At 41.8% G+C, this 24,402-nt stretch overlaps 1 protein-coding gene across 11 annotated transcripts in view; it reads left to right on the forward strand.

The window, feature by feature from the left end:
* The window catches only part of auts2a (activator of transcription and developmental regulator AUTS2 a), a 285,288-nt gene that overhangs the window by 167,648 nt on the left and 93,238 nt on the right, over positions 1-24,402 (forward strand). For all 11 annotated transcript variants that reach the window (XM_029518901.1, XM_029518900.1, XM_029518903.1 and 8 more), the window contains one exon: positions 23,140-23,169. In XM_029518901.1, coding sequence (XP_029374761.1) covers positions 23,140-23,169 — 30 coding nt within the window. The remainder of the gene's footprint in view (positions 1-23,139; positions 23,170-24,402) is intronic.

A 24,402-nucleotide genomic window follows, 5' to 3' on the forward strand; every position in this document is an offset into this window, starting at 1 on the left:
TTCCACATTACACTTAGTTTTGTTTTTTGTTTTTTGGTCTGTTTATTGCATGTTTTTGTATACTATTAATTATATGGGAAATATCTGCGTTGAATGAAGTAGTGCCGTACATCCTTTGTTAAATATAATGCAAAATAAACATTATGAAACATAAGTTGGCACATAATTTAATTCTGGCACTTAATTTCTGCTCTGTGCAAAATGTCCTTTCATTGTGTGGATGGTACATTTCATTTAAGTATATATGTATTTCTCACATGCTTTTGAAGTATAGTTTTACTGTTTTGTACATACTTATCTACATACTCATGATGACATGTTGCACAGACAATCCCTCATCCTTTGTGTGAGATGACTTTAGGAATCAGCACCACAATGCCAGCCAAAGATGGATTTGAAAAGAAAATTTGATTTGTTCCCCGGTGACTGCATGCTTTGGGCTCTTGTATTTCTCTCCCTCCTGCTCACAAGGCAAATTGCAGTAACGGTTGTCGATCAGGAAAAAGCGGAGCAGAGGTTGGGGAGGGTGACGGGTTTTTGTCTTCAATCAGCATTACCACGCCTGTTTAGTTTTTTTGTTAAAGCAATGGAATCCATCAGCATTCTCCCATAAGAACTGTAAGAAAGCTAATAGCAGGTGGCAGTAGGTGTGAAATGGGCCTTTGGATAGGGCAGCCACAGAGGGGATAATGCAGCCATTCAGGCTCTCTCTAGCAGGGGCCCCCTTTGTACCCAGAGCTGACATGCTACTTCACTGGGGCTCCTGAAAGGGTCCATTTTGTTCAATTTGTCTAAAAGCCGCTGACTTATGTGACAATTCAAAGACTTTGGATGTTAAAGTTTCCTTAACCCACCAACTGCTGAATGCCATTTTTGTGCTGCCCTGTGATCTGTCCATCATTCTCACATGATCATATGGGAGAGAAGAGAAGTTGAAAGGTGCAGAGAGGGCACCCTGTTGGGAGCTCCTCACAGACGACCAGGGCACTCTGAAGAGGCCCAGATGACTTTAATTCTGTGGAAAGCGTGAGAACCAGTGGAGGAGAGAGGGTTGGATTAGCTCCTCAGTTATTGCCAGGAAATGTGTCCATTTTCAACATGGTATGCATTATTCAGCAGCGCTGATCAACCAGACAGAGCCAAATGTGACTCTTGGCATCTCTGGAGTTTTTATAGTCAGTCGCCTGACAAGGCTGACAACTGCCTCTAGATTATATGTGTATCCTAAAGGGTGTGCATACCAGATGGGTATGGTAAGATTTTACAGTGGAAGAAAACTGATTGTGACCTCAGGATAAATTGACTCCAACACTGCAGCAGTATGCCCCAATAACTCTCCAACAGCACCAAGTAGCATGCATCAGTTTTTGCAAGAAAACCATGTTGGTTTCAAAATGATAAATGTAAACAATGGCTGTGGTCCCACAGGTGGCATCTTCTATAATTCTCTATCAAAGCAATAAAATTGATATTAGTCTTTAGGCCCTCCTCCTCTTCAGTCAACAATGAGACAGTCAACAGCAGTTATTGAGGAGGGTCCCCGTTCAGTCAACCATCATGACACCTATACAGCAGCCACACCCACATGAAAGGTAGATCCTCTCCTCAGAGCTTTGTCCCTCTCCGGCTATGATTAATTATTACTGGCTAACCGTTGAACTGTCCCTGATGCATATACAGAACAAGAGCTGCACAACTGAGGTGCAGTGAACTGTTAAAAGCTATTATGTCTTTGGAATGAAATGGACATGGAGTCAAGGTAAGGGACTATACCGTGAAACAATGGAGGAGTTCAAGGTTTTAACAGTGCCCCGAAAAGGGCGATGAGCAAACATAGGGAAATGAAGAAATCTTTACAGGGAACGGTTTTCCTTTAATCTGATGGCATTGTCAGAAGAAAGAAAGTGCAAAGGCATCATATATTTCTGTGGTATTTTAGCACAAAATTCTACTAAGGAGCAGATTTCTGTAGTCGAAAAGGCTCAACTGAATATTAGATTATGAAGTGTATGTAGGAATCTGTTCAACTAGTGTACTGAGCAAGTTTTCATGAGGGAACATTTCTGAGTCTATAGAAACACATTTCAGGTCTGCATCAACTCATATCGCTGTGGGGAAACATCACATTTTGCTGCCATCAAAGGAGCATACCAGTATGGCCACATGGATAATATAAAATTGTTCCTATTAGAAATGTAATAATTAGAATTAGGAAATATTTCTCATTTAAAATGATATATTATATTCATCAGTGCAACTGCGTGTCTCTGTGAGCTTTTCCTAATGGCTTTCTGGAAACTGTGAATCTGACTTCCAGCAGGGCAGGAAAAATTGAAGTCGTAAAAGTTTACAGCAAATTTACGCTATAAGCTGAAATAGTCCAGATATGTAACAGATACAGGTTTATGAAGAAGCCATGCATTAATCATTCATTGCATTTTACAGTATAATTTAATAGTAGATCTCATTATCATTGTGAATTAAGTAACAGAAAGCCATCTTTCAGAGAGGGAGAAAATCTTAGTGTTAAAGAAACCTGAACGTGCTGTTATTTCAGCTTGCAGTGCCCAGCTCAAGGACACATCAACATGGATGTACTCATTATCTTTGTGGTCGAACCTATGACCTTCACTTGTACAACAACACTTGGAAAAGCCACAGTACTGGGTTTTTCAGTGTTGCATTACAGAGTACCTTCCAGCATTATCATGCAAACTCACATTCCATGTCACTCAATAATACAAACCCCCCCCCCCAGCTGCATAAATACACGATAACCACAACACATACAGTATTCTTGTATTCTTCTCTCTTTGTACTGCCTCATGAGAAGAGGGTGTGAGCGTTGTGGTTACCATAGCAACCACTGTGATCGAGGCCAGAAATTAAGTTGCTTTACACAAATGGCTCATTCTTGCCTCTCCTTTCTGCTCATATCAACGTCTCATCAATGTCCCGTATGACAGTGGTTGATAATAATTGTGATTTGAAAGCTAAACTCATATTTTGAGATACAGTTCTTCTCGTCACCTGTTAAAAAAAAAAAAAAAAAGCACAGCATTTCATTCAGTCAAGATCATTTTAAGACTTGTGACAATGATAAATGACTGTAGTGCTGTTAGCATCACTCTCACTCTCTACAGCTGTTTGGTGTCCATGGCATCCATGTAGATACCTTTTGTGAAATTAAACAGTGTGAATCATGACGTGTTTTCGGTGGTGGCTCTGAAGGGGTTAATTGACAGAGGTAGACCCAGCTTGCTCTTTTGATGTTGCGATTCACCTCAGAGGCTGAATATATCATGTTGTAATTAAAATTTGTAGGTTGAGTCTCCTGTGACACCTATTTCCACCGATATGGGGGAAGCAGCAGTAACTCCCTTGAATGCACCTCCTCCACCTTGCTGAGATTTAAAGGATGAAGGGTGACATTTTCGCCCCGTTTTGTAAATTAATTAAATTGATCTGGCTAACAAGAACAAAGTTAGGTTTCCAAATACTGCATGATAAAGAGATTAAGCCTTTAAATGGCTTTCCAAAGGCAATCTTTATTGGAAGCCCTAAAGTAAGGGCATTGAACTTTCAATTAGAATTTCTAATGGGCTATTGACTGGAATGTATTAAATGTTGCTACACAGCTATATAGATCCTGAGAGAGGATTTTTCTCAATCTGAGGAACATGCCCCCAGAATCCCTCAGAGTGAGATATGCAAACACTCACTACAGTCACCTGAGGTGTGTGATGATTTGTGTGTTTACTTTAAACAGCATTATTTTCCCCCAGCCTCCTAATCTATGGTCATTTCAGATAAGTCTTTTGATTCTTGTATCCTTTTAGTTGCAGTCTAGATTTTTTTCCATGTCAGTTTAGTTCATTGTTTTTCTTGGCTAAGCTTTGATGTCAATCCAAGACCTTTTGTTAGTCTTCATTTCTGAGTTTCTGCGTATCCACATGAGCACATGAGCTGTTTCTAATTTTTGGTGATTGATCTCATGCTCTAAATCTGATTTAATTGCCTTTAATGTCATATTAAGTGTTGTCAAAATATTTTTACATATCATCCTAATTCAGCTTGCTGCTCATGGAACAGTATAGTTAAAGAACGTCACATCTGTTTTTCATTGTCTCGGCATTCTGCTCTTCTGTGCCTCTCACTCTTTCCATCTCCCATCATTTTATCTCTTTGTTATTCCAAGCCCTGTTTTTTTCTGTTGTGAACACATTGTAGCTGCAGGTGATTATAAGCTTTGAGAAAGCTGCATCAGGATACAATTTGTCAGGGCCTAACAGCCCATTTTGTTCTGAGGGGTTAACATTCTGTTTGTGTTACAGTGCATTCAAACTCTAATTAAAACAGCATTACATTCCCCATCTGCCAATCTCCCATAATCTTCTTTAATTGCTGTAATTAAACTATATTTACATGTGCAAAATACTTGTAATTTAGCAAATTGCACTCCACACTCTGCACATTTAATCAGTGGCGCTGCAGTGGAATGGAGTGATTTCAGTGTTTTGATTTCAGCAGTGGGCTGGTTCTGATGGGGTAAGTGGACCTTTGCCTGAGGTCTTGCTGAGGTTAGGAAAACAAGCCATCGGAGAAGTATTGTCCTTGGGGTCTGATTGCTGCTCGTGTGGCTAATTATAAGCCTGAGCTCCCATGTGAAGCCAAGCACAGCTTAGGTACATGTGTGTTTGTGAGAGTGTGGGTATGTGCGTGATGTGTCTTCAGAAAAAGCTTCTGCGGCCTGGTGCGCTGCATTCGTAGCTCACTGCCCCCTTGTGATTGACAACAATGCCTTTTCATTCATTGTAAATGCAAAGTGACTTTTCTGAGGTGTGCCATCCAAACAGAGCGAACTGGGATGAGGTTGTAAATGCATGGGAATTAAACTCGCAGCTGGTTAACCATGTGCTGCTGCAAGAAAAACTTCAGCGACTTGCTGAGACTGAAGCTCCACAGCATGCTAGCTTTTCATATTAATGGTATTAGCTAGGGATTAATCTAGAGGAGGGTGATTGTGAAGCTGTAGCTTTATATTACCATCACTAATATGCTGGCTTTATGACACCATAGTTCTTCAGAACCTGCGCTTTATTCAGTCAATACCACTGAACACTGAGGTCACAAGGTGTCACTTGGAAAAACTTATTAAAAACGTTTCATTTTGTTTACAACCTTTCAGTCCATCAGGTGGTTTAAGTTCCCTGGTTTTCCATCTTTGTTGACGCTGACAAGCCACCATTAGCTGCGTCTTCTTAATTGTATCCCTTTCTAGCTGCGTGAAAGAAGTCCCATTCTGGCCAGATAGAACTAGATGTAACAGCTCAGCAGTTTTGAGTCTGGGGTCTTGCCCTGGAGGACCTCCCCCTCTCATCGTCAGACCTTGTCAGGTGGAAGAAAACCAGGCAGGAAGAACAGCTGCTACCGCTGTCCCTGAGGTAATTGGTGTGGATTTGCAAGAGTTCCTATAACCTGCTAGCACAGCCTATTAGCTTCATGCCAGCATGAACATCATTAGGATGGACCACAGAGAAAAGTAAGAGAACTTAAGGGAGAGTTTGCAAAAGAGAACTAGCTGTACCTAATCACAGTAGCTAGAATGAATGCTCTCCTGATTTCGGAGGGAATAGTTCTCATCGTATTATTACCACTTTGTGACTGTTGCAAAGATGCTGGTCTCATCAGTTAGGATTAAATATAACTGTATGTATTCTGTGACTCCCTTAGTCGAAGAAGATTTTAAAGGAGAGCAGAAGTTGCAGCTGGGTAGTGCAGTGCAAATGATGTTATAAGATGGACACAGCCCCAAATCCTCATTAGCTGACACATAGTTCCTCTTAATTAGTTTCCATTCACTGTAATTAGCATGGATGAGGCTAATCATCTGATGTGAAAAGCAATCTAACGCTTGGGATACAACGTCCTTGGCCTCACTTTCATGTCAGGTTCACAGACTTCCTTTTTTTTCCCCAGGTGCTGGTGTTACTTTATAACCCTTTTGTAAATAAAAAGGAGCATGTGTCTACTTTTATTAAGTAAAGGTGATTTTTTTATGTCTTTACTAATGCAGTGCAGTACATTTAGTGAAAGGGCGTATCAGAGGCTGTGATTCTCTTCCTTATATTTAAGGGCTAATTGGAAAATAGAAGCAACCCGCTGTTATCCTGAATTTGTTCAACAAGCAATAATTCACCTTTACAACTAATTCTATCTTTGTAACAATTTCAAAGTGTGACACCTTGTTTTTTGATAGAGCTCCTATTTTGCCAAAAACATTTCTGAGGCTTGACATGAATAAGTGCAGCAAAGGGAGATATGGCATTGGCAATGCTGTTGTCTCAGATCAAAACAAATGTGTGTCGTGTAACACAATGGAGTAGGACCACGGGTAGAACAAAAAGAAATGATTGAGGCTGCATCGTTGGAAGCACCTTCTGTAGCAGAATGATTGATAATCACTCTCTGTCTGTCAAGCCCCTGAGAGAGAGATTCCTCCCACTAATGTTGCATCTGCTGCCAATCATCCTTTGTCTTCCAGTGGTTACTGAGCTCCAAGCTCTCAGTTCTTCCATTTTTCCTCAATCTGCCTTTGTTTTAAAAGCGCACATGACTTTGTTATTCATACAAACTCTCAGACAACTGAATTGAGGATCATACATTTGATGCCTAACCCTTATACTGGGTGGGGTTACACAGGATATGAGCTTTTTATTTGATTTTCTGCCTTGTGGATTTTAGTCTTGTGCTATCTATGTCTATATTGATACCAAATCCTCCCAATGATCTCTTCAGATCTCAAAAGTGTATCCTCACTACAAAATGTCCTTGCACCTAATCTTTTGGCCACAGACAAAAGGATGTTGGTGCTAGCCAATCCAGAGTTAGGTTCTCCTTTGCTTGGCCCCTCGGAGCTGTAGATTCTACCCTGATCTAAAGCAGAACCCTGTTTATCCCCTCCACTCAGTGTTATTATGACATTGATTGCTTCAGACAGAGAAGAGCTGGATGGACCCGCAGTAAATTAGATCTGTATAGACCAAACAGTATCATATTTCTGGCATTTTAACATCTTTCTGTCATTCTATCATTTCTCTGTCTCTTATTATTTCTTTCCTAATATGCTTTTGCTTTCCTGCAGGCTGAACTACTTTTGTGAAATGGAGTGTTTGGCATGAACTTTTGCCATATGCCTGTAGATTTGCCAAGAAATATTCAGAGCAGCTCTTTTCTCGCGCCAAGTATTTGGCCATCTGCTTAAGTCTTTAACCAGCAGCATCCAGGGACTTCATCAAGCTTGAACTGTGAAGTCAAATGGTTTTCTTCAGCTCCCAAATCAGCCTAGGCACGCTGTGCAGATTTACTGCACTGACAATTCTAAGCAATCACACATATATTTTATTATGCACTACACAGTCGCATTTATGGGATTTGCACTTAATAGCCAGCAGGTTGTCCCAGAGCTGTTTTTATGTCGTTAAAATTGCAATATAGTTAAATTAAACAAAGTACTCTCTTTTCAATCCTTGTAAATCACTTTTTGAAGTAACATTTTGCAAACAAAGTATATTTGTGTTGTGTTAAGTGTCTGCAAATGGCGGTGCACACATAGCTGAAACAGTTGCAATAGTTCTTTCCCAAAGACATCTTTATTAGACAGGACTCTGCCTCTCGACTTTATACGGGCCACACTGCCCCTTACAGCCTGATGATTTTAAAGCACGCTCCTGGAGAATGTGCTGCTTGTCAAACCAGCAGAGAGAGGAGATAGCATTTCGGTGGGGGTGGGGTTCATTATATGGTGCACAGGACACCATTATTAGGCCCATTACACACACTGACAGCCGCACATTCATTCTCCTATACCTGCTTTTTAAAGCCACCCATAAATAATGAGGACTGCAGCTAGCCTCGTCTTGAAGGAAGGGAAAAGGGTCATTATAGACCAGGCCTCCATTTGTCAAAATTATTTCATAATCTCAGGTCACGAGGAGGGTTTTTACTTTGGTTAATTGTAGATCAGACCACCGGACATATATTTTCATTAGCAATCAATTTGTTACTCTCTGCAGATTCTGACCCTGTCAGCCCATTCTTTTGACCATCAGTGATAGATGCACACAGCCAGAGACGCAATGCAACATTGATTGAATGAATTGTAGGCAAACTATTTTGTTGAAAAATGTGAATTTGCATAGATGATTCCAATGGTCACTGGACAAAGAAATCAGCGTAATAAGGAAAAATCGTACATCTTGCCAAAACTGTGGATTTTTCTTCAGGCGGATACTACGTTTGTGTGGATTTGCAGCAACTCCATTGTGATGTAGAGGTCACCGTGCCATCCTGGTTGAATGTGCTCTGACTGGTAATCGGCAGTGCTTTGCAGTATAATTACCCAGCTTTTATCAGAGTGACCTCTCTGACAAACTTCCCTGGTGGAAGGGGACACCTGAGAGCTTCCACACTTCCTATCTGCCCTTGTTTTATCGAAAAGGCCCCGCCTGAATGGATAATAGAGCCCCTGTTCTCCCAACAGACGGATAATGGAGGGTGGAGTGGTCCTCTCTGGCAGACTACTGCTCTTCCCTACACTGGAGAAACCAATACCAGGCCTATCGGCTGATATATGACACTAATGCACAGGCTGACTGGGGCCCTAAACAGAAAAGAGGGATTGTTCCGACTTTCGACTGGCTGTAGGATCCATGACTCACAGGTACCGCACTGTCTGGCCCCTGAGACCGCTCTAATTGCTTTACATCTGTACAAAGGTTTCTTGTAATCGGGCCTTCTGCCTCCATTTGTCTTCCTTTCAGTCTCCTAGTGAAGGCCTTAATTGGTCTTAGTGGGGCTTTTTTTGCAGTTAGCTCCCAGGCCTGAGCTAGTAGAAGACTTTACCTCTGGGGGCAGTGGGGTTTGCTGGCTGCTAGTGGTTGGGGAGGTTGCAGAAGAGAGGAAGTCAATACTTCTTGTACCTTTAACACTTTAATTAATGTTCTCCTGACAAGCAGTTTTTCCCTTAGCTGTACATGGGGGGTTGAGCTTGCAAGTTCCCCTCAAGAATCAACACTTCTACTATTGATTGATAAAACCTCCCTTTCAGTTTTTCCTGAGGATCTGATTCTTTGTTTGTTTTTTTGTTTATTGATAGGGCTTTTTTTTTTCTTTTTTTTTTTTTCCCCTGTCTCTCTGACTGGGAGCTTGTACCTCCATGTCTCTTTAGATGCTGTCAGACACATCTCAAACTCATGAACACTGTATCCGCAAGTGTATTACAACAACAATGTATTTTCTCAATATGACTTCAGAGAATCGGATGGTGTTAACAGAATCTGATGTTCTGAACTCAAGATGTTTTGAGTTGCCGCTAAAATTTTTTCTTGTTGGCATCTTCACAGACACTCTGGTACTTTTTGTGACGATGTTTACATGCTTCGAGTGTGAATATATGGATTTGAGCCATCATTTCATATTACCTGATTTCCCCAATAGTTTATGAGGTCCCATCTGCTACATGATTGCATTATGCTTGTTATCTGCAGGAAAAAAAATGGTGTTCCTGTTCCAAATTTAGTTTAAGAGAAAAATCAATTTTTAAATGAATTCTGCATTAGTTGCAGTAATACTTACATCGCGAAAATGTTTTCATCAATATGGTTGCCAAGAATTGCAAAAATGCAACATGTTGCCCCACAATAAGAAGGTTGCAGGTCTGAGTTTGCATGTTCTCCCCGTGTCTGCGTGGGTTTCCTCCGGGTACTCCAGTTTCCTCCAAAGACATCATTGTTTGGGTTAATTGACTCTAAATTGTCCGTAGGTCTGAGTGTGAGTGGTTGTTGGTCTCTGTCTGTCTCTGTGTGTTGGCCCTGTGATGGACTGGTGACCTGTCCAGGGTGTACTCCACCCTCACCCAGAGTAAGCCGGGATTGGCTCCAGCAGCCCCCGCAACCTGGAAACCGATAAGCAGTAGAAGATGACTTAATGAATAAATATCAGATGACTAAATCTACTAAAACTTAATAGAATTTCATCAAAAGACAAAAAATAAATGGAATTTTGCTGTCAAAACTAACGCTGATTAGTTGTAAGCCTGCCACAATGATCTGAAAAACTGCAGTCCAGAACTTTGCAATTAAAGCACACTTACTCTAATTTCAGCTTTAAGGGCACTGAAATAACATAGTTACGGAGTATGTAGTTGCACCCAACCAAATCGTTGCTTTGCTCTTAAGTGCAAGGGAATTATTAGAGCACATTTTAACATATGGAATATGTTTGGAGAAAATCTGTCATCCATCAGGCTCTACCAGTCTCTATTTGCTTTTATTAAACTACTTGAAAATGTTTGTTTTTAGTGAAGTGTGCTGTAAACTCAGCTAGATTCCACATAATGTGATCTGCCCCACTTCATCTGACCACATTCACACGTTGCCCAGAGATAACATCTCATGTACATTGCCCCCAAAACCATATTTCACATCTTTAATTTAAGATGACATCACATGTCCCCAGGCAGCTTACTCCACTTTATTCTGCATGCAAGTTTACACACAGTGCTTACTCCTTAAGATATATGATCAGCAGGTTATATCCTACATATTATATGAACTTGATCGTGCCTCATTTAAGAGTTGTAAGTGTTCACTAGTTTTGTTTTCCAGGGACATCCTTTAAATATGTTTCTGTAAATTTATATTGTATAACCCAACTAAGCTACCCTTTTAACATAAAGCTGACATGAAGCAGCATCTATACTTTTTGATCTGCTGCTTTGTTTGAACCTCGGATTTTATTTGCTTTTTTCCCCCTCTGGCATACAGTGACTAAATTACCAAAAAAGCTCATGTCTGAAATGTGGAACAGGAGCTCCGTGTTGTGGCCTCTCCTACGCTAAGTTCTGCACTGCTGTGCTCTCTGAGTTTCCTGCTGCCTGACTGATATGGAGCTCTGCTGCCAGGGCTTAAATAGCAGCTGTAAGCGTCCAGCTGCTCTCTGCCACGCTCCACTTCTCCCCAGATGGCTCCGAGACGTTCCAGCAGCCCTCCGGAGGAGCGCTCATGAGGAAAGTGTTATGGAGTGGCTCTCTCAAACACCAGGGAGCATCCCTCACCTCACCACAGCCACCCTCCTTCTCTTCAACCCCCGGGCCAAACGCCCAAATCAGGCAAGGGCTGCTTGTGCAGCCTCATTTGCCAACTTACCATTGGGAGGCAGCACAGATGGTCATGTCTGCAGCGTAGGCCAGCATGCAGCAGGGCCCAGAGGGGGGGTCCTGGAGAGAGCACATGCCATGCCTGGCCTGGGATGCCACTGATATCCCCCAGGAGGAGCTCTCACTGGCCGTCAGCAGATGACCAACTGAAGTCTGGCAAGCTTAGCTCAGACATGGTGTCTGTCTTGAAATGTTTTTCTTTACCCACATGGGTGTCTTTCATATGTGGATTGTTTCAGAGCACTGCTAGCCCCACAGAGAATGTGCGGGGTGAAAACGAGCGCATTCAAAGTCATTGTAATTTTCCTTGAACAGTCTGTGTTAATATATTATGCCAGCTATAATGCTCCAGGGCAACAGTGTCTGACCTTGGCTGTGTGTTAAAATGATGAATGGTCCATCAACTTCACACCACTGAAGCAAACCACAGGGTTTACTTCAACCATGACATTCACCTCCAGAAATAACAGAAATAATATCATGTTTAACATATCCTCCACTTACTGGTATGAAAAACTGATTTAATATTTGGGAGATTTTGACCACCAGCTGCGTTTTTCTGTACACAATCTTGAGATTTCTTCTGGTGACAGAGGGCAGTAACAATTGGTAAAAATAAAAAGAAGCAGTGTTCCAGTAATAAAGGAGAAGAAGAAGAACCACAATATTAATAACAGATTTCAAAACAGTAAGAAAGCCAATTTGGAAATGCTTTCAATATATTTTACAGCTGCAAGGGAACACACAAACACATTTCGTTTGAGACATGGAAAATACTAAATATAATGGTGCTTCAATATTGTTTGTGTGCCATAAAGACACTAGCAGTAACTCTTCCTCTGCTGAGGTGGTGGGAAAAGCTGAAAAAGGTAGCAAGAGTATGTGGAGCAAATTAGACTTTTTTTCAGTTACGCTGAATCTATAATTCTCAAAATGTCTCCAACTTGCTTGTAATATAATATTTGGCTTTTACTTGCTGTAAAAAACAGAATTTACAACTCATATAAAACCTCTGTACTTTCACCACTGGGACTTTTGTGAAAGGAAGATTCAATTTTAACCATGTGTGAGAATCTTGAGAGCATTTCCTTGCTCTTCTTGTTTCCTGCTTTTTTTTTTCTCTTTTCCTCACAATCCTTAATCCCCTGTGAGAGACAAGGGGAGTACGCCTCAGGGATGTTTGCAGGACTGCTATTGCTTCCTCAGGGGGTAGAGGGGCTTGGTCTGGTGACCTAACTGTTATCCTTGTCGTGACAGGAAACATAGATCATAGAGGGGCCTCTAATGTGAAACACATTCCACCACAACTTGATCAAAGCCAGGCTGCCTGGACAACAAAGTGCCCTGTAATGCCATATTTTGACCATATAATTGGAGTGTAATTACGGCTGACAAAACACTGCAGTGATTTTCTCCCTCTCTCTCGCTCCCTCCCGCTCTATCCTTCCTGGTCTCTTTGGCCTGTAAGAAATCCCAGGGAAAGCTTGTCATAAACTATGTGGGATATTGTGTGCTGAGTTGGCTTGAATGCTCTCAAGTGGAGCTGGGGGTAGATCAGTTTTTATTGGACCATGATCGCTTATTCAGAAACACATCCAACCCACGAGGGTAGGAGAAACCAGGGGCCTAAAAAAAAACACGGGTGCACTAGTGACCGGCAACACCAGTCACCCAACAATCTGTGTGACACAACAGTTTGGGTTTTAACTGGATTAAGTCTCTGATGCCAATGTGTAGCTGACAACTTGAGTAACCACGGATTCAGTAATGGTTGTTTGACAATAGTCAGATGTCTATGCAAGTGTTGACAGTGTAATCGACAAATTATTTCATGTATAGAGCAGGAAAAGAACCTTTGATAAAATCAAAGATGTAAACTTGGTACAGATATTGGCATTTCAATATGTTTGAAATGCAGTGCTCGTCCCAGATTTGTGGACAGACATCCATAGTTTTTTTTTTTTTTTTTTTTTTTTGTTCAGAAGTCCACCCTCCTGCTGGGGCAGTCAGCATGAACAGTGATCCTCGGGGCATGAGCTCTGTGGTGATCCGCTGTACAGCAGTGAAACAAAAAACACATGAAACGCTGCAAAAGATTACAGTTTGACAAAAGTTTGGGCTGTGCTCGAGCACAGCTCCAAAAAAGTCCCACATCACCACTCACTGTTTGACCTCGTGTTTGCAAACTGTTAATAGTTTCAAGGAGTGATGCAAGCCACTGGAAGTGAAAATCTCTCAATATCACAGACCCTTTATCGCATTAATCCCCGACCAGCTCCACTATCCAGGAGCTATCCTTCAGCTGAGGCACAAATCCTGTTATCATCCTGTGATAATGTGCTATGATCTGAGTGTTGACAAGATTTTTACTACTGAAATGTGAAAGACAAAACTTAGTATACTTTCTAAAGGAGCCTGACTTTTCAGACTTGTATTAGTAATTTTCTCCCCTGAAGATATTCAGATATGTAGCAATTTAAGAGCATGTCTGGTTTCAGGCCACACCTTTATGCGTCTGTAAAGAGATTAAACCAGGCTGGGGGCTGGACCAGTCAGAACCCTAACTCTGCTGCTGCTACTGAGGGAAGTGGTGGATGTGTGATGGCTGGTCCATGGCTTTCCGCCTGCTATCATGCTCTACCACTTAGCATGCTAATTAATCCCAACCAAAGGCCCGTGTCAGTCACCCCACGCTCCGCCAGGGACGCTCCCACTGGGCTCATCCTGCTTTAATTGAGCACGTTTTTCAGGAGCCTGCTGTCCCTGGGATTACATTAGATCCCTCTAATTCACCCAGCCTGCCACCGGCGTGGGCAAAGTGAGCGAGAAAGGGAGGGCTTGAGATGAGACGGAGAACTGGGAAATGTATAAATAAACCAAACAAACAAACAAAACAAACAGAAAACCAGACTGAGTGTTTATTAACACCCCTGGGATGAAAAAGGAGGTGAGTGCAGGAAATCATTAGCGCAGGAGAGTCAAACTAGGCTCGTTTGATCTCGCTGATGGAGGAGCAAATGTAATTTAGCGCACTGCAAGTAATTTGTTTTAGCAGTTAGCATGGGTTCCTTTTAATTTCATTTTGCCTTGCATCAGTCTTTCAAATTAAATATTTTTATTTTGTACAAAGCAGATCTTTGTGAGCCTCACTGCTCAAAGACCAGCTCTCAACAACAACTAATGTTTATTCATCTCTGCTTGTTTGCATGTGCAGTAGACAGCATCTTGACAGGAGCGTGCAGTGTCGGCTTTTATTTGACTACTTTCCGTATAATGAGGCAACTCAGATGTACACTGTGACAGCTAGCAAATCATAGTAGGAGAATAACAAAGTGTTTTTGTCACTGCAGCTCTAATTATTTGGAAGGCGATGCTGAAGCGGCTGCATCTGTTTTGGTGTCAACTTATGTCCTCCTTCGACTGCACGTTGTTAACTATGCAATCTGCTTTTGAAATGGTGACACCGTTTTTTAAAACCTAGGTAACTAAATAGTTCTCAACTCGGAAAACATGCAGCTTTCAAATGCCTGTCATATGTAAACCAAATCACTTGTCAGAGTAAATAGTATCAATAAGTTCCACATATAAGCGCCCATAACTCATCACTAAACAGACTTTTCAAGTCCCTTTGATAGTGAGTGTCAGGGATGTGGCGTTATCGCAGCCTATCAGGGTGTCACCACTTAATTGCTGCTACAGCCCATGACACAGAGGAGGCCTTCACTTGAACGGGAACATCCAGTCACTGCTCAGGGAGGGAAGAGGCAGCTTATCTGCAGAGTTCCTTGGACATTGTTGCTGTGAAGCACCTTATCAGACCTGCGTTCACACCGCATGTTAGCTGCAGCACCTGTTCTCCCCCATGGCAGAGATGTGAGATGCCCTGCTCTGGAAACAGGGAATCAGAGACAGATAAGTGGGGTGGTTTGTTTTGAGGGTGAGCGGTAATATGTGGAAACATAGGGAGCCATTTTGGATGCAGGGAGAGCAGTTACTCAGACTCCTGGCATTTTGATATTGTATGCAGAATTGAATGGTGCTAAATATAATGAAATGTGACAATCTGTTGGAAAATGGCTCAAAATCTTCATTGACGATTGACTCGTACTAAAATTTGCAATTTTGTATCTATTATAAAATTCCAGAGAACGTGACTAAATCAAATCCTCCCTGATGATGTTTATACATGTTAACATCTTGCACAAGATTTCAGACCTTTCCGAAGTGTTACATTCCTAGCTGCCATTGCGGACTGATAAACAGGGTGTGTTTTAAAGTGAGAACACTCAAGAATTCAGCTGTGTCCCTGGCAGAGTCTGTAGGGATTGTTGTCAGCAGTGACAGTGCCGGGCGTCATGCGTGAGACTTACAGGCAGATTGTTGGCAGAGCTGGGCAGTCTCTCTCAGATGGGTGTCAGCTGGCAGCAAGCCTCACCACCCTTTCTTCCTACTCCTTTATGTCTTCCCATCATGGCAGACCCAAAGAAAGAGCTTTATAGAGCCCCATAATGATATGTGGCGAATGTGCAGCACTGGGGTGATTGTTAACAGTGGCAGCTGCGCAGATAGCCTGGATGATGGAAAATCAGTGGGACCTCATTTTGGTTTGCCAGTATGAATATTAATGGCTCGTTTCCAGGCCATGGCTAATGATGAGGAAAATTCCCTAATAAAAACTTGATGTGATGGGCAACGACCCGCAGGGTCACTGGAGACAGTCAAAGTTAATAGTGTGCCATCAGGTGTGAGGAGTTAAGTGATTAGAGGCACAGAACCTAATCCTGATGTTTTTTTCCCCCCATCAGCTATGAGTCAGTCTGGATGGTGGGAGGGAAGTGGGAGGTGAGCAGAGCAGATGAGGTTTATATCTCTTGACAACAGAGGGATGCAGCATACATCCTACTACATGTAATCCATGTAGTAGTGTTACAAGAGACGCCATAGGTGGCAGACAAAGATTATTTTCTATAGAAATGCTCCATTATGTGTATTATTACCACATTTCACTTGGGATTTGTGTCATCTGAAATCTTTTGACGCTACAGCTGATGGGATACAATATGGGATATTAAATATTATGGAATATTAAACAAAGCTTTTAGGATGGTTCCTTTTGAGGAATGTAACCTTTTTTCCCATTGTCATTTAAGACAAAAAACAGTCTGTCTAAAATTAAATGAATTCTAAAATGATTGATTTAACTATTTAAAGAATGAATGTGAGCAGGCATTCAGTGCCAGTTTTAGGTACTTACCAGTTTTTTATGGTCAGTTCTACAAACACATCTTAAGCTGCATCAAAAATTGATTTTTGATATCCAGTCATACGTTTCACTAGTTGTAAGAGGATGTACCATTTTAGTGGTGAGAACAGGGTAAAAATGCCTGTTCCAGTCCATCTGCTCATCCACACTCTCTCATTTTAGCACTTGCCCACTTCCCTTTTTTAACAGAAATCCTGTTTCTTTGGGAGCATTCCACAAATAGTCTGAAATTGATTGTTTGTGTGTGGCCAGATTGCTGTAATGAGGATGCCAAATCACATCATTGTTAATGTGTAGCATGTGGGGTAATTAAAATACACACCAAGTGGACTCATCTCAGGGGAGTCACCATAACCATACAAACAATGCACATTCGATGTATGTAATTATCTCAAAATCCTTTTATTAATCTTTGATTAATCCACCATCTGCTTTGTGCCTCAGTCCCCTGTTGGTTGGTGAAGTGTGTGCAGTGCAAAGTTTGAGGTTAGGCATGTGTGCGTTCGTAGGTGTTTGTGTATGCACCCACACTTGTGGGCTGCAGTTATGTCCTAAGTCTTTTCATTTCCGCCAGATAACCAGTAAAGGCGTCACATCTCCAGGCGCCCCGTAGCTGTGCCTGTAGCTGGTTGAATTACACTGAGACATGTGAAGAAAAGACATTGAACCTGGTGCTTGTGTAACCAATGGATTTTGATGAAAAGCAAAGTGCCAGACCATTTGGTTTCCTCCTCACACTGGTCCTTGTAAAGTAGGTTTGTGCGTGTGTGTGTGTCTCCATGTGGTGGGTGGATTGCACTGATCAACAGAGAGGGTTACCCTGTGGCATAATCTGTTTCTGCCAAGCATCACCAAACGTACGCTGCCACATCTCTGATTGAGCCTAAGTTCCTTCCATGCTCGCACTCCAACACAAAGCAACATACACCTCATTGTTCACATTCCTTCCAAACAAACCTTTTCAAAGTGTGCAAACGTAACCATGTTTCTGTATTTCAGACAGCTTTCCTTTCCTCCCCCTTTTCTTATTGGTGAACTCATAATGTAAATCTTTAGAGATTCAACAATATGGAGTTAATCATAATCTAGAATTGATATGAAATTCAGATTTAATAGATTACTTCAAATATTCTCTCAGTATGTTTGGGCATAGTTAAGTGAAATAAAACATAAAAAGATTCTACTCCAGAGTATTGAAACCAGAGGTCACAGACTGTAAAGTTCTTATTATTTTATGGAAGGCTTCATTTTCTGCCCTTCTCCCACATCATCCCTGCTTAAGCTCTGCCGTCTTGGAGTTTGCGGTCCAATTGGATATCTTCTGGATAAAGTTTTACATTTGAAAGGAAATTGCATTCAGATGTTGGCCCTGCTGTGTTTGGCCAGCACTGCACATGCGGATCAGACCTGGTTATATTCGTCGAGACAGAGGTCTGGTCGTCACTGACGAAACATTCTGGGCCGCTGAATAGGTGTTTGCCATATATGATTATATAGACTGTCTCGAACACTCAAGCTGTACTGTTTCCTTTTCCTTGTGATTTTTTTTCCTGAGCTCATCTCTTTCCTACTATGGTTTTATATGACAGCTCGACATCAAACAGATGCTGTGGAAATTAGATGTTCATTGTCATCGCCACAGAACCCTGCTTACTTTAATGATCTGTCCCAGTCAGGCATGTCATGTTGAATTTCTTTCCATCGCTGAACTTTTAGCTGTATTTACACACTGTCTTCCATTAATATGTTTATAATATCTGTGTCTTACAGGCATATTTTCAAAGTAAAGTAACCCCAGATTTTTTGTGTAGTGCAAATTTCTTGAGTGCTATAAGTGTAATGTGACTTACGTGAAGTGTACATTTGAGCAGGTGTATTTAGGCGTGTTTTAGGGTATTTGTGTGAATCAGTCCATAGTAAACACCAATTCAAGAAAGAACAGCTCATCATTAAAATCAAAAGTCACAGCAGGTGTCAGCACGAATTGAACGATTGACTAATAGCCACCATGTCAGTGTTTTTAAGTGCAATTAGCTCAACAATCTCTGCTCATTAATCTGTATCCACCATGCTTGTGTTTCTAACCCCCATTTTCTTATGATAAAGTCTGCAACTGATGTTGCCAAGTCAGTCTCTTCTTTTTATTTCTGTGTTATAAAAATCTAATTTGTGAGCGTATTGTGACGGGACCTGCTGTTCCAGCTTCATGTGCCAAAACAGGTGCTGTGTAGCAAACCCTGAGCTCATCAGTCTCATCCTGCCCGGCTCTATTTGTTGTTTCTCGATTCACAGTGGCAGGACTGGCAGACTGTACTGTGTGGGTGAGAAAGAGAGCGGGAGTTAGAGAAAGAGAGATGGTTACGGGAGGTGTGAGTAGGGGATTGGAGAATGAGCATGGCAAAGTTCCCCATTTCACTATCCTGATCTTCCTCTATTCCCCATGAATAATGTGGCACAGCCACAACCCAGTGGTAGGCCAGGCAAGGCGCCATATCAAGCCGTTGTGGAGGGTACGGTGTCCAGCTTGGCAAGTCTGGGCTCATCGACATTCTAGCACCACGAAACCATCCCCCTTCCCCAACCTGCAGAGAGGAGTACTGGGCTCCAAGATGGCAATCAAGGCCTGATTTGCCAACACATTTCCAATGATTAAAATGTAATTAGCACAAGCGAGCACCTCCTCCCCAGCTAATTTCCACACACGCTGTGACAGGCAGGCGGTCGGCGGCACCCAGGCCCCAGCAGCAGATGGAGGAGGATGCAGCGGGAGGGGAGAAAAACCATTTTGCCATGTGACTGTTTGCATCAGAAAACCATCAGGATGCGTAGCTATATCAGGAAGGAGCTGTTTGGGAGAGGGAATGAGGAGCCCTTGACGACAGCACATCAAATTGGCACTGTCAGAGCTGACCCTGGCAATGGCTGTCATCCTTCATGCTGTCTTTCCAGCTCCTAGGCATGCAAGCAAGTTGGCTTCTTTCCTGGACTTTAACCCCCTCAGCCATACTCCAGGATAACCTGGCTCAGTCTGATAAACAGACACCATCCTCTGTGTAACGGGCCACTTTAATGAAGTCCATATCAACTATAATTAATTTTAAGGTCATGGATAGCAACCAGCATAACCTGGGGCTAATATCACTCTTGGGAGCAACAATACTGATCTATCCCAGATCCAGACTCAAGAAGGTGCAATTCATGAAAATACTGGATTAGAGACAACTTGTAACTTTGGAGACAGCAGCCCAGAAATTATTATAAGCCAGTTAAACATTCTCTGTTTGCCTTCAGAATTATCGTTTAAGCATGTCATTTTTTTTTTCTTGATTGACTTAACATCTGTTAGTATTTGAGAAGCAATGGGTTTCCAGAAGGTTAGGTTGGAAAGGGAACATGGCATACTTTCCTTGCACGCATCCTTGTGTGATGTGGTTACCTCTTTAGTACAGACATTTTTCTGCGGGTTGCTCTGGCAGGAGATGTTGGTGAGTCCTGCTGCTGCAGACAATAGCATAGCTGCATCATTTAGCATTTGGCCCATGGCTCCTTATGTTCCTCTTCAATTGGGCCAGTATTACTCTCAGCTGGAGAGGATTTAGGACAAGAATAATTTACTCCTACTTTCAGACCAATATAAACAAAAGCCTTGCTGTTTGGACAGAGCGTAGGGAAATTTGTAATAGCACTCAGCCAAAAGAGAGGCCCGGGTGAGAGCAGTCGGAGGGGGGGGGCAATCAGAAGTGCTCCGGATACAGGCCAACATCAACAGCTCTTAGAGCTGAAGCTAATGTTTGACATTCCTGTGTTACTTCAACTAAACACTAGGGTCTAGCTGTACAGCATAATGCTGGTTCTGTGTAAATAGCAGCAGTCCGGGTAGAATATCAATTTTCTTTGTTAGCTGCCTCCCAGGACTAATGGTTTCCTTACTGTACATGACTGTTGCTTTAAATGAGACCAATTTCCTACCTCAGCCTGATGGGGAGCTAAGTCCACTGATCTCAATAGCACCATTGTGGTTGTTGTGTGTGTGTGTATGTGTGTTTTGTTTTGTTTTGTTTTTTTTCCCTCTCTCCAGTGTTCAATATTAATTTTCGTCAGTCATTTCATCACATGTGGCCTCCCAGGATTGGTGTAAAGTGTTTTTGACATGACAGTTAACCATAGCTCTACCCTCACCTGTCACTACCTCTTCACATTATCCACAGTCATTGCAATAACTGAGGTTTTGTGCTTGTGCTTACCTCCTAAAACAATACCATACCTCAGTTATTAATGATGAGGCCTAGCAAATGTTCCTGACATTTCCCGCTTCCGAGTGCAAAGCTGAGACTTTCAGGCCTTCTGTCTGTTTCTATTGTAAGAGTCAGTAAGTATAAATAAAAAGAAGCAAATTCCAGATATGCCTGGATTCCTCTCTCCCACTTCAGCTTGCTTTATGCATGACGCAACACATTAGTTCACTATGATCACTTATCAGTGAGTGGCAGCTCTGACTTGTTTGTATGCCTGACATGTGTTTTTATCTCTTTAGAGATATTATTTGTTACTTTTTGCTCTATACTTGAGCAACAATTGCAAGGGAGCTTTGGCGTCTGCACTGTAAGGACGATCAAACTGCCTGCCCTCGCCTGTCAGGCCTGATCTCAGGATTTTTTACCTTGCTCATTATAAAGGTATTTCCATTTTATTAGGTTTTCCCTTTTTTCCCATTCTTTGTTGCTCTGGGAAATTTGCATACTTCTATTCCTGGGGTAAAAAAAAGTAATGACAGCAATTTCTTTTCTTTTCTCTCCCCCACCAGCTGTGTGAGTGCTTCGTTTAGTGGCACCTGTGAAAGGGACAGGCGCAGGGATGAGAAGTGAAAGAGAGCAGTTGATTAAATCATCATCAAGTCGTAGCACAGAAAGTCAATTCTGCTTGCCGTCTACAATGATATCCTTTTATCTTAAAGTAATGAGCTATGGCACTTTTGCATCGGGTAATACGATGAGTTCCATTAGCATGTTCCATTTGCTTCACAAGCAAGGGCAAGTCATTCTAGCCAGCTTCTATCTTGGCAATCAAAGCAATTGGCTGCACAGTCAGGGAACAGGGGAGAGGAGAGAGAGCGAAACAGGAGAACAAGAGAAAGAAGGGCTGCTGGTGTTTTTTTATGGATCACAACACAGTGGAAAAACTAAAATGATGTCCATTATTTGAACTCCTTGCATGCTTCTGTTCCTGAGTATGTAGTATACACGGGCAAAAAGCAGCTAATGAATGCTCAGTTGTATTATAGTTTTTGCGCTGTAATAGGCCTGAGTACATGGAGGCAGTTTAGATGGGTAATGCTGCTCATCAGATCCTGTCTGCTGCGGCATTATTCTGTCATGTAGAGGAGGGCACAGGAGAGTGTGATACGTGGTCGAGGAACCCATTTATTCATAAGTAGAAATGCATGTCCTTAAACGCACACAGTTTGCAACTCTTTGTATAACAGACATTCACATGAAATTCGAATCTGCACGTCTTATTCATTACCTTTTTCTATTCTTCCAGCTGACAGCATGTATGGATGCTCACTCTCTGCATACTGTATGAAAATAGAAGGGTGGAATTTTGTGGGTCATGGTAAGAGAGACTTAGAGAGAAATGGCGAGCAGGAGGACGTCTGAGGAGTGTTTGCCCAGTACGTTTATTGCCTCTGCATAATTTATGAGCTGCTGGAGCTGACCATCATGGCAGTGTGCCGCGGGCGGCCCCTGGGGCCATGTGGGACAGGCCTGTAAATTGGATGCTATGCTCCTGCTGAGCTCGCAAGGCCCCTTTTTACCATCCAGTCTGAGAAACCAACCAACAACGAGCTCAGCCAGCTACCTTTGAGCTCTGCAGGGCCCCAGATCAGCAAAAAAAAAACACAAGATGGAAGCGAAATAAAAGGGAGAGTAGGAAAAAATGGCAGGGCCTTCTGTCACTCACTCCCCGCTGTCAATCATTTCACCACCTTCCTTCACTCCCTTCTTACTTTAATCGACACCCACCTACCCCTCCCTATACTCCCAGTCCCCCCGTCTACTCGCATACACACACACACACGCCATGCCAACCTCTGCCTGTATTCCCCCCCAGTGCCTTCTTCATTACCGACTCCAGTGCTTCTCTGCACCTCAGCCATATGCACAACGTTGAGGGCCGCCAGTCACCCAGCATTACGCTAATTAGTTGATAAAGAATTAAGTGGACCTTGAAATTGAAATTAGAAAGAAAAAATGAAATCTAACCACTTTTTCTTCCCTCCATCACAAAGTTCCCTTCCTATTCTTGTCATTTCTCCATCCCTAAAGCAGGAACACACATCATGGAATTATAATTCTAGTGGTGGTTAGTGTTTCTAAATTCTAGCTCCATCTGAATTTCACATAGTTTTCACTGTTAACAAGGACATGACCGTTCAGGAGAAATTTGCTTTGTTTCACATTCCAGAGGTTGTGTAGGGAACTCAAATGATTCAGACAATGAACATGAGTATCTGATAATTTCATCATTAAAGTCCTGATAAGACGTTCCATTAGCAAAGGTGAATGAGGTTATGGCACTCAAGTGTATATTCCAAACAGGAAGAGTTATAATACTAGGATGTGCATTTCTAACAGCATTTTCTTTCTTTCTTTTGCAGTGCGACACCGAAAGTGACCAAGACGACAAGGTAAGCCTTGCTATTCATTCTGACTTTTCAGATCATTTTCTTATTTCCATCAACCTTTTTCAGGTTTCAATGAGATTCAAACAAACACACTTTTTTTTAAGGCTGAGAATTTAATGTAATTAGAATTTAACACTGTGTTAATAACTATGAGCAAACCTTAATTAGCTGCGCATTAATTACAAATGACTTAATGATGTGCAAAATCGAAATCAAACTGTTCTGGGTTTTTAGGATTTAGTTGACATTAAATTGACTGTTATGGCAGCCAGGGCTAAGGTGGCAAGCTCTCTTTTGTTCTAACCTGAAGTGATTATCACATCTGCACTATGAAATACAAGTGTAGTGTTTGTGAGTCTTATGCCATGTATAGATACAACTACACAATAGAGAACACATTCGTAATAAGTAATGTAATACCTATAATAATTTTGCGTTCCTTTGAACTCTCTCAGCACCTCTAGCTGTCAATATTTGCATCAAATCAAATCAGATGTATTTGCATAGCACCAAATCATAACACTTTCCTTTGTTATAACACTGCGGTGGTAGCAGTTGTTTCCTTTTTGTTACCCTTGTTCCAAAAATATTCGAAATTCAAAATATTCCAAAATATACACTGAAACACCATATGGGCATGTATGTATTTTTTAGACATACCTTGGCATACCTGGTCGTACCATGCTGATGGATGGTAATGTTTAGAAGCTGAAGAGAATTCTGACATCAGTTTTGTAACAGTCTATTAGGAAATGTAGTAGTCTCCCTTAAATAGTAAGCATCATTGATTACATTACATCAGTTGCAGAAAACAACCAACCTTTATTTGAAGTAGGCATGTTTTAGAAATTGTCCTTTATTTCTCTTTCAATAGTAATCATTTCAAGCATCAAATTAAAGGGCATCTATTGGAAAGTAGCCCAATATTTCTTAAATGGGCTTTGATAGCTTTGCTGACCTATAGATGATCCAGCTATGTACTAAATCAATTCAATATCAGATTTATTTATATAGCGCAAACAAAGTGACATCAGGAACTTTAAAAATAGGGAAGGTCTAGATCAAACTTTGTTGAGTTGTTAAAGAAATCCAACATATCCTTCCAAGAACAAGCACTTGGTCACAGGGGCAAGAAAATCGGGGGGTGGGGGAGGCAGAGAGAGAGACATCGTGAGAGCGAATGTGATCAGGGAATGGGGGCACTCGGGAGGGGGATGGAGGGAGAACAAGAACAGA

This window comes from Echeneis naucrates, chromosome 14, assembly GCF_900963305.1.
Source record: "Echeneis naucrates chromosome 14, fEcheNa1.1, whole genome shotgun sequence".
Classification (NCBI taxonomy): domain Eukaryota; kingdom Metazoa; phylum Chordata; class Actinopteri; order Carangiformes; family Echeneidae; genus Echeneis; species Echeneis naucrates.